This window comes from Varroa jacobsoni, unplaced genomic scaffold (genome assembly GCF_002532875.2).
Source record: "Varroa jacobsoni isolate VJ856 unplaced genomic scaffold, vjacob_1.0 scaffold_392, whole genome shotgun sequence".
Taxonomy (NCBI): domain Eukaryota; kingdom Metazoa; phylum Arthropoda; class Arachnida; order Mesostigmata; family Varroidae; genus Varroa; species Varroa jacobsoni.
The window spans coordinates 144,178-155,579 of NW_019213294.1; the positions used below are offsets into that span (position 1 = coordinate 144,178).

An 11,402-nucleotide genomic window follows, 5' to 3' on the forward strand; every position below is an offset into this window, starting at 1 on the left:
CGACACTGATTGAATCTGGCAGAACTCGACCCTTAGTGTCATCACCGGACGCTCACCAACCGTGCCTCCTTCGTTTTTCAATCTTTGGCCGAATATTAAGAATGCGTATTGCAACTTATGGACTTAATGTTGCGACACGTTTATGTCATTACGGGCATAGCTTGGTAAACATTTGTATAACGTAGATTTTCTTGTATCAGTAACGGTAGCGAAACTATTCTTCAAAGAGCCATTTGGGTCCAGCCATAACTACTTCTCAGACAACACCACCGCCTTCGAACTCTCCCCTCTGACACAACTGTAGTGCCATAGAGTGGATCGTATTTTTTTTTACCAGTCCTGTAGTTTGCAATAAGCTGAATATTTCCACGAAAAAAATTCAATCGAACGCTGCTCTTTTATAAACAAGAAAATAATTGAAAACATTCAATCAGCAGTTAACGGCATTAGACATGGAGAAGCGGACATTGATGCTTTAAACGTGTTCCTGAGTTTGACGTCTGGTATCTTGATTCATATGTATGGCAAATTGGCTTCCGAAACATTTTGATGCTATTCACTTCTATTCAAAGTAAAAAATTCCTAAGGGTCCAGACCCTTCTTTCGTTGGACAGCATCTTGAGATTATTTTTTTGATTGACGAACAGTGTCCTATTTGTTCACGCTCTCAGTAGGACCCCATTCAACTACAGGCTGAAAGCAGCGGCGAGTACTTGGGCGGCCTCTTCGCCGAGGTCGATTTCGTTTGCTGATACTACATTGAATTGTTTCAGTTCTTTTATTGGTTTACTTTTTTTCGCTTCACGTTATACAGAAACCTTTCAATACCGACTAGGGACTGTCTCATAGGTATAACGGGAAGTCTTAATCCGATGTGTCGATAGCCGGACTAGGATCATTATGCTAAAACCTCAAAACCTTATATGCTTTAGATAGGGCAAAACGCATGTCTGTATACACGCCACGATTAAGAAGCTGTCAACTGACTCCCTAGGCGGCTATTTTTTCTAAAAGCTAAACTGCTATTGTCCGATAAAATAATAACTATTATTACTACTAGTGTGCTTATCTATTTATTAGGTCGTCTGATGTGAAACGTGGCAAATACCGTCGATAAAGGACGACATTAAAAAGATGGGGCAGTCCTTGGTTTCCATTCGAGGCGGGTTTGTCCTTTTCGAAAAGGACAGATCTCAGACCGTTCGCTATCAGGTTGTCATTCCGACGTTAGCGGCGAAAGAGTTGTGGTAAACCATCAAAACTCAAGCAATTCGAGACGTTTACGAATGTGTGGGTTCCATCCCAGGCGGTAAAGGTGGCTCACTAAGTGGGGAGTTTTACGAAATATCGACTTGAATATCGAACTCGCTTAGTATCTATTTATCGAATATATAAACTTTGTATTCAGTGAAGATTTTGCGATCAAAAACAGCATGAGCCGGAAATTAAACATTTCGGGAAGGTAACCTTAGGCTTGAAATAGATTCTTGCAACAGACTTTCCATAAAGGCGAATAGCAAATAATATAGAGAACTATGGTCGAAGCCGACCTAACTCAACACGGGCGAATGTTACCGCTGAGTTGCTGAATACGATAATACTTTTCTACCTTGGCTTAATTAACTACCGATTCTACAAATGGGTGGTATTTGATTTGAACAAAAATAAGAAACGGAAACGTAAAGACGCCGACTCCTTGTTACGTCACAACAATAATCCATTCTTGCATTAAATGAAAAGGGATACCCTGTGATAATCGCGGGCACCACTCCATTCGTTACTAGATACTTTCTGCAGTTTAATGAGTCATGTTTATTTGTTTACGTCTGAAGTGTACTGTCAAATACTACAGGAAGTGATTAAACATTTGTTCACTAGGTCGCCAGGACTGGATAGAAGTAAACCGCCCTTTCTTTCCCCAACCATACTCGACTTCGGATCGCAAGGATCACGCTGGCAGAGATTCACGAGTTTCAGTTGAAGGCTTTTTGTTATACGCCAGGCATTACCCCGAACTATTACCCCGGCAACTTTCAAACAAAATTCTTCAAATCTCAACATGACGTCGAAATTTTTTTTTACTAGACTTCGTAGACTTTCGGGGCCCAGACTTCAACAGGAGCGAAACAGAAGTTTCCATCCAAACAGCATCAAATCATAAATAATGATCACATATAACCCGATGGAAAATAAAGGAACTGAACCTGCAAAAACCTTGAAAGGTTAAGAGTTCACGATGCCACGTTTCATTCTGAACAAACTAATCTCTTCGAAGTTGATGGTATGTCTATGCATCAAGTGTGAGCAAATAGCTTTACGTTGACAGGGCATGTTTTCTGCCGTTGGACCTCCAGGTTATACCGGCTGAGGCTGTTCCCTCGACAGCCAAAGGGGTGCAACATAAAGCCAAGCGTAAATATGAAAACAAGTTATGTATGTAAATACGAAGCGTTAGGAAGTTTTCACGGCGTAATTATTGCTTACGCTACTCTAGTATTTCGTGGTTAGCATACGGTTCTAAATGTTGTGTAATGGACCGACTGCCGGTTAATTTACGGCAAGAGCGGTTCGGGCTACAACGTGTCAGTGGGTCGCAAACGTAATGTAGGCTTGTAAACAGCCGCTGGCCAGCAGTTGTTGTCTGATTCAAAATTGTAATCGCCAAAATAATAGTTATTATATTAATGGGGCTCATCCACACCCTTCGTTGTATTGAATGTCCGAAGTGGTTTGAAGTAGAAATTGTTGATTAGCAAAATTACACTAACAACGAACCGATGGATTCGAACGAGATTACCCGATTTCTCCAACTCACCGGCTGATTCCAGGTAGGAATAATTATCCATTGGCCTTGTCCGTCCATCATAGCATTACGCCCGGCAAATTAGCCCCACGGTCTCGTCGTACGTCACCTAATAAATACATGAGATAGAAAAAGTGAAAGGAGTGGCTTTTTAACTAAACGTCAAGGCATAAAAGTGAGGTCGTTATACATAGCTACGTAGGAGAGATCCATAGACATCGAGATGAAAAACAACTAGGACGTGTGCAGAAACGGCGCTCAATACAATGTTATTATGGCGGTTCAACGTCATTTCACGTGAGTTCATTTCATAGAGACTCAGTAGAGACAAAGAGAAGTTTGGCGGGTAAAGCTCGGAAGAACGCGTCTTGCCCGCTTTCACGTTTTCGTTGTCTGTGGTCATTGTAGCCGCCAGCTGTATGATTCGCGGGGCTGTACGTTGTTTGTGCGTGGCCCGCTATGGGAGCAAACGAAACTTGTTTACTTCGAAGCAGCTTCTGGCCGGTTAACCAGACGATAGTACGAGAATGACAAATATACAGAATTAATCAGCGGATGTTAAACCGCCGAAAAGACGGGCAAAAGTGAGCATACAGCCATGTGTTTCGTATCGGCGCAAAAGAAGTGTGGAGGAAATGGATCGCCAATACTACAACTGCTACTGCCACAACCACTACTTGTTCGACTGGAGGTTCTGCTGTTGGTGATATAGTGTATATATTGCCGTCCGTAGTATCATGGTAGCAGTACTCTTGAGGACCTATGACGGCAACCGTCAAAATTCATCCGTAAGTTGGTTCGGCATAAAGCTCTATCGCTGTTTTCGTTTTTAGATATGCCGCTTTTTCTAGCAGGAGATGCAGCTGATGAACGAAGTACAATATTTTTTTCAGACAAAAGAAATCAATGAGCCTGTTTTTGATTGCAAGCGCTTGGTGGTGAGACCTTTTCCAGGCACACGCAAATTGAACATACTTAATATATATCTACATGTATATATATATATATATATATATATATATATATATATAAATTTGTTTTTTAGAGGAATCTAATGAATTCTTGTATATATATGCCTTTCTAATGAGCAAATGAGATAAGTGCAGAATTTATCCAACAAGCGAAGTCCTCGTCGAGCTACTTGCCAAAAGTCTATATCGGGGTCCGTATGTCGTTCAGTTATAAATTGAATCTGTCTAAGGTGGATATTACGAATACTTTACGATTCGCCACATTGGAAATAATGTCTAAATGTATACTTTTTATGACCTTGAGAATCCAAACTGTCGGATTGCTTACCACTTTGTAAACACAAAAGTCGAGCCCGTATGTTACTGTCATAAGGATCCGCTTCAAGAAACATGCGTAGTCTTCTTTACAGGCATATATAACTAGGCGTTAATGGCCCTCATACGTATTTTTCCTCGACACATCGCCAGAACTAGCACATATTATGGCGAAGAAAAGTCACCGTCACATCAACTACTTCAAGCCAGAATAGAACAGAACCATATGTTCTGATAGGGGCTAAGCCACAGAACCAAAGTATAGGATATTCTAGCTCTCTAATATTCTTACCTTTTCACTACTTGGATTTAATACCGTGGATAGAGCGAAAGTAAGTAATAATTGCCCTAAGTTCCTCACTTTCTGTGGATACCTACTAGATCAAAAATCGTCGTAGGAAGGCAGATGAGCTCAGAGATCGGAGGAGTTTCGTACGCTTGTGCAGAACATTAGTGAGGTAGGCCCTAATATCGCCAAAAAAGCAGGTGCAACAACAGTTTCAAAAAGGGACCTATAGCTTCTAGAGTTTGGTGGACCGCAGAAGCGGTTGTCGCTATTAGACCTTGATATACGTCGTGGATTTTTGCCGCTATCGAATTTTTAATGAACTAAAGCTGATTTCATGAATTCGAAGCTTTCTAATCACGGTATTTTTTCCGTGGAAATGATGTAGCCACACCGTCGAACAATAACGTTATTGTCGGTGGCTGTAAACAGACATGGACCAGATTACCTGTGCTTCTATTAGATTCACTCGGGTAGCGTACATTAGGGCAATTTAAGTCTACAAAAGTGCCCTGTGTTGCAAAGAATATAGTCCTGTGAAGACACAAGTGAAGTTAGCACAGTGCCAGACTATATAATATAATAACAAAATTTCGTTCGGCTTATACCGAATAAAATGGCAATACATTTGTTCACGCTGTACCATTTACGCTAACATTCGCCAAGAAACTATCCATTTGTCAACCTTATCAGAGTGTCATACTACGCTCAAATCCAAACTTTACCTATCTAATAGCCTCAAACACTGGATCATCAGTGCAGTTGAGTCAATAGAATGCAATGAAAATGACCAGCATAACAGTAGGAATCATTTTTATAAGCTGTCAGGACAATCGTGCTCGACTTCGCCAGCGCGTCAGTTTGTCTGCTCAAGACTCAACTTGTGCTGACCCGTGATATGCAGAGCAGACAGCGGAATATCTAAAGTTTGGATCATTTCAACTAAAAGGACGCAAATTTATCGTCCCTAAAGACGAGCGATTGCCTATCTTCTTCGTGGATTGTATAGGACAATTTATGTTTGCGGTTTTCGTCTGCTAATGCACGCTGACGTGCTGAGGACAGACTTGTACAGTGGTCCAGATGACAGTCCGAAGCTGGAACAGTGGGAAAAGTGTAGACCGTTCTGGGTACTAAGAAACATAAAATGATAAGTATCAGTCCGTGACTATTTTTTATCGTCAAATTAAAACACGTTATTTCATGTATTGTACGGCTCTATGAAACAGAAACGTAATTAAGCAAAACGATAGATAAATTTAAGCATATTCATACATAGACATCAGGCTCGAGCTGTCCATGGATTGCCCCGTGTTAACAGTGAGTATTACCTATATTTCTTATTGCAAAACGAGCTAGTCAGGTAGACTACATATTGATGGATAATTCGAAACAGCTAATTATTTTTAGTGCGTGTGAGTGTGGTACGCTTTCCGTAAAATGTTTTCAATTTCAGCATACAGACCCGTACAAGTCCGCCGATGAGAGCCGACGACGTTTTTTTTTTTATCGTGCGTTCTAACGGTGGAAATTTTGGCACGATTTGCGTGATAGCTTGTACCTTGTTTAATAGGCACGCTCAATTTTTGTTGTGTTTACCTTGCGCAGCGTTTGGCCTTCTCAGATATGTGGTGATCGCCTTACCGCGAAAAAAACCCGCTCTGTAACAATTTCCATATTTCTTGCGTTGTCAGGTGCGGATAGAGGATCATATGATACGATACGTTCTACTATATGCTGACAATTAATGTTTCGGTAACGAAGCCCATCATCCGTCATAGCCTTTGTCGAATGATTACCGTTGTGTAAATAAGAGCAAAAGACAGTGGGCTTTTGGGGGCTACACTGCGCCATCAATAGGATCGACAAGCAGTGGCAGACGGACCTTTCGGCGATAAGAATTCCCCACCATTCTATACTATAACAAGGTGTTTTAATGAAAAACGATAACCTATTGGTCAAATGCTAAACAAGCGACCAGTCTGTTATATGAACCTAAGAGGCAACTCTAGGATGACGTGTATCAATATCTAACGCACATACTAGCTATCTCGCCAAGGCTGCACAAGTGACACCTGGACGGTTTGGCCTAATTCGATTCGCATTAACACATACATAGTTTATCAAGGTCTGTGTATTTTCAATAATATAAACAGCTGGCAGTTTCTATTATACCAAACTATCTCAAATATGGATACATTCTTTGGAGCGGTGTGTATGCACCTGTAATACACGTTACAAATCTGTATTGGCATCGTTGTGAAGGGACAGTAAATGTTCAAGGTCACGTCAGTCTTAAAGCCACGTCCCAATGAACATTTACGTGCAACAGGGACATGTTGTTCTTCACTGGTAGACATTGGTTTTCGCTAGAAGAATATTCTATCGTGTATTTTTACCGTATCAGCTGATTAAATTGCTTTCGGTTTAGTCAACGAATGGCACCGATTGTTATTTGTGTCCGACTTCGCCTGTACGAAGCTAGCAGTCGTATATAGTTTCTTTTAAATTTTCCGCGCCGAATCATTCTATATGCGAAGAATTAATTTGAAAATAACAGCGTATGTCATGTTTAATATGATTTTGTTGAGAGATATCAACCTTCGCTTCCGTATCGCATTTGACGCTAACGTTTTTACGTTGCAGACACTAAATGAATATGGCTACTTCGAAGTCGCCATTATTTCGGACGCTAATACAGTGTTTATCGAACACATCTTGTACCGGCAAGGCGTTCGGCACCTGGTACATGAAGTGTTTTCTAACTACGCACAGTTTGACGGTAACGGCTGTCTTACGATTCAGGAGTTTCATCGAAACGACTGGTGCAAAATGTGCCCCCAAAATCTCTGCAAGAGCAAAGTTGTCGCGGACTACATTGATCGAAGAAAAAAACAGGGCGTCAATTTGAATCGGTGAGTTTAAAAAACTTTTGTATGGAAACCCAACAAAGTCCCAGGAGTGCATCGAAGCTAACTATCTACAATTGATAAGTTCTCTAAATTCAAGACTCACATGGACATGCTTCCAACGGTAAATATACAGCCTCAATATTCTACTATCAGCTGGCCGAACTACGTAGCAGCGCAAGAGAATTTTACGAAACAATAGGCGTAAACAGTAAATAGCGTAAATCTGCTAGTCCGTATCTGATACAAACTTGCATGCAATACTACTTCCTGTAAGTTTCATTGATCGGTAGTTTTTATCTTTAAATCGGTTTAAAAACGGAAAAGCAACTACTCATTGTTATGACACGTCTCCGAACTGCTCGTAGAGCTACTGTAGATAATAAACATTTTGCAGTTACTGCCGCTGTAGATTACGCTTATATTCGTTCATTCATTCATTCATTCATATGTACTACTGATCGCCCGATAAGGCTTGTTTGCCGTTCCGGAAGTTCCTATCAGAAAGCAGCGCGAAAATATTTTTTCTCTACTATCTTTTTCTTTATTATTATTATTACTGTTATAATCCTCATATTTTTTTAATAGTTATTGTTTTTGTCAGCTTGTCATGTTGCGAAAGCTTCAACTCTCTCGACATAGCCCTCGTATTCTAAATACTACCATACCATGAAAAAGAAAGTGCTCGAGCGATACCGTAATACAAATTATTGTCCTCGTTAATACCAATACAAGCTGTATCATCGGACAGTGAGGTACTAGAGCAATGCCATTTTAGGACAACTCTTTTTTTTTTGTTTCGAATTTGGCTTTTCTACGCCAAAGTAAAAATTCTATTTTTTTTTTTATTTTAGATTTTTCTGATCGCCTTAATACATTTATTGTAATTATTTTGGCTACGATATTAGATTGAATTCTTTGAATATAAATTAATCAACTTGTTTCTCTAACGGTATCTCTAAGAAAAACGCAAGGGCTTGTCTAATACTCAAAAGTGTTCAAAATTGTGCTCTGCATTCGTTCACAGAGACCGTAGTCTTTCCTACGTTTTTAAATACTCTGTATTTTAATAGCAATTTAGGTGCCTCAGCAATTTCAATTTGGCCCAATTAATCGGCACCTAAGTAGACCACATAGGTGTACAGGCGACGCGTACGTACCAGATACCGTGAAACGGCGAAGCCCGAATGTATTACGGCAGTGTAGAAGTGGCGCTCTCGCTTGTCAGATTTCTTATTATATTCGACGGCAGAGAAAGGCAGCTTTCAGTTTCGGCGGAAACAGTTACGATGGTCACGACTGTAGTAGCGAGTACTCCAACTAAGTCAGACTGTTGATTTTTTTAATGTCCGTATTTGTATCAGTTGTATTGAGGGAGAGATGCAAAGGTGCTTGCCAGGGGCAATAGTAGACGACAATCAAAAACATTCGCTACAATTTACCGGGAAGTGTGACTACTTTTTTGCATCCGTTCATAAATTAATAAAAACTCGCCTCTCAGCTAACGCAGTCTCAGTCGTGTATATATATATATATATATATATAGCGAATAATTTTTATAAATGTAAGCTTTCGAAGCGATTTCACACAACGAAAAGCTTCAATGCTCAGTTGTTACAAGTGGTATTATTACTAATAGAAGATGTCATTATAAAAGCAACCTCGTAAAGCGTTATTATAAGAAGGACCATGTTGGCTCTGCTGGCATTAGAGGTGTGTCAGAGATCAACAGGACTTGATTTAGGTTGTTCAGGACACTGTATTGGGGTCGTCTTCCTCATAGCAAACCGGCCGATGAGTGAAAAGCAGACACTAAGACTACGCCGCATGTCCTTTTTCTTAATAGATTCAAAATTACGATGGACGGGATTTGATGATCGATTTCCAAGCCTCTTTTGCTAAGAGCCATAAAATTCCCCCTCGGTTCACATAAGAATTCGTAATTTTTCGAAAGAACAAAGATAGAAGTCATATTTTCCTTTTCTTTTTTTACAAGCGACTCACATTTTCTGTTGTCGTATCATCTTCAGCCTCGTATTTAAGGCATTATAGGTTTAGCGTAGGTTCCGTATTTGATTCGAAGTGCCCACTAGGTCCCACTAAAAGAAAACATGTGGACATGATGAATGGTCATTTGTTTGCTATAGTTGTATTTGCGTTTTCGAAGAATCGATAGATTTGTTTATGGTGAACTTCCAACTATTTCGGTATTTTCAAGTTCAAATAAGTTTATGTATTTCTTTTAAATTTAACGTATTTCCGCGTAGGCTACAGAAGATTTGATTAATATTGCCAACAGTTCCTCAGGACCGTGTCGAGTCTTCGATAGAGGAGCACACAGACGGATGAACTGTCCGAAATTTCTTTAATATTACAGTTATTTAGTTTCTAATTACGATTTAATTTTTGTAAGTTTTTAGTAAAATTTGTGATTTATTATTCAAGCATCAATTCAACGAATGTGGCAAAAAAAGAGTAGCGATACGAGCTTGTCCTTTCTTTCTCCGACGTTAGTGAATATATGAAATAGTTTGCTGGTGCGTAACAAGATGCGAACCCCATCCATACCGAAATCAACTAATCTGATTGCTGAGAAGCTTTGCTAACTACATACTGTAGACTGCTTCCATAACGTAGATAGAAGCTTGTAACGCTTCTATCCGCACACAGTTGCTTTTTAGTTCTAAAATGAATTCAAGCTAAAAGATAAAATTGAAAATCCTCAAACAAATTGCCCCATTCAAACAATGAATTCAGTCTACATCTGCAGTGCGGGGCGAAAAGGAAACTTCATCTAATTCATAGGGGGTTTACGGATGAAATTTTCGTTGGTTCTTCATTACAGTTGCTGTTGTCGCTGCACTGTTATAGTTGTCTATTTCGACGATGAATCGACTCAATAGGTCTCCGTGAGTGCTTGTTTTGCGCCAAGTTCGGCCTGATCACGAAAAGTGTCGACGAGTATATCTTCAACCCTGTCTTCTTCTACCACCCTAATTATTATAGTCGCCTATTACTATGCTCCAGCATTCTGTAGCTTTCCTTGCCCGTTGGTTTTCTCTGCCTGTTTACCGGGCATCTGTCAGTTCGCTGTAGGTTAATAATTGAAGTCGGGCTAGCGATATCATGCGCTCTGTTCAATAGGCCTGACGTGGACACGGACCCCTGTTCAGTGCCCGGGGATGGCGGCGGCAGTTACAACAAAGCATTTGACCACCTATTTATCCATCGTAAGAGGTTGATTTGACGGTAGAATATGAAGTAGTCTAATTGCGTCGGCCCGTGTATGCGTGCACTACGGGAAAATGCATAAAAAGACTAAAGACTGCTTTGTGCACTGATACCGTGGCTGCGTATTGGCGTGCATGTATCTCGTGCTTCTTATTGTCGTCTCAATATTGCTTCGTTAGCTATATTTGTTCCGATCGTTTGATAATGACAACAATCGACAAAAGTATGGATACAGAGCATGGGACGTATAGCGTCCATGTGCGCTGAACTATCGGCCGTACATCGATTGCTCTCATCAGTGATATAGGTGCTGACACGTTATTGAAACATTCATGTCATAGATTACTTAGACAATAGTTAAATTAAATAATTTATGAAGGAACGGTAAAACTTACAAGAAATGAAAATGTAGGAGTCCGCTTTTAGGTGGAGTAATCAGAAAACGCACCACAGCGTATTTATTATTTGTTTTATCAAAATATATTTTCAGTACTTTGGATTACATCACAGAATTTCAGTTTACTGATAAGTATTTAGGAATATATTGTAAAATTTTGGCGTGATGTAGGTTAATCTTTTTGCTGATACACGGTATGGTAGAAAGGAGCCGCTTATCTATTCTGGTGTGCAATTAAAGGATGCTTGAAATAAACCACGGATAAGTAATGACAATATGGCACTAAATCCATCGTTTCACACAGGCGGGTCGCTTTCGCTAAAAAGCAGGTTCAGATACCAATTCAATTAACATTACAATAGTTAAATTTCGTTGGTAAAGGCCGAAGTAACTCGCCCTTCTGCATGAACCAAAAGCTAATCCAATACGTTTTTCCTCTGAACTTGTCGTCAGCTGAGTGTCAAGTGCCAAGCTGTAACAGGCTATTGGG

At 40.1% G+C, this 11,402-nt stretch overlaps 1 protein-coding gene across 7 annotated transcripts in view; it reads left to right on the forward strand.

The window, feature by feature from the left end:
• The window catches only part of LOC111260027 (pyridoxal phosphate phosphatase PHOSPHO2), a 43,411-nt gene that overhangs the window by 28,774 nt on the left and 3,235 nt on the right, over positions 1-11,402 (forward strand). For all 7 annotated transcript variants that reach the window (XM_022832495.2, XM_022832492.2, XM_022832496.2 and 4 more), the window contains one exon: positions 7,022-7,290. In XM_022832495.2, the coding sequence (XP_022688230.1) occupies positions 7,022-7,290 (269 nt within the window). The remainder of the gene's footprint in view (positions 1-7,021; positions 7,291-11,402) is intronic.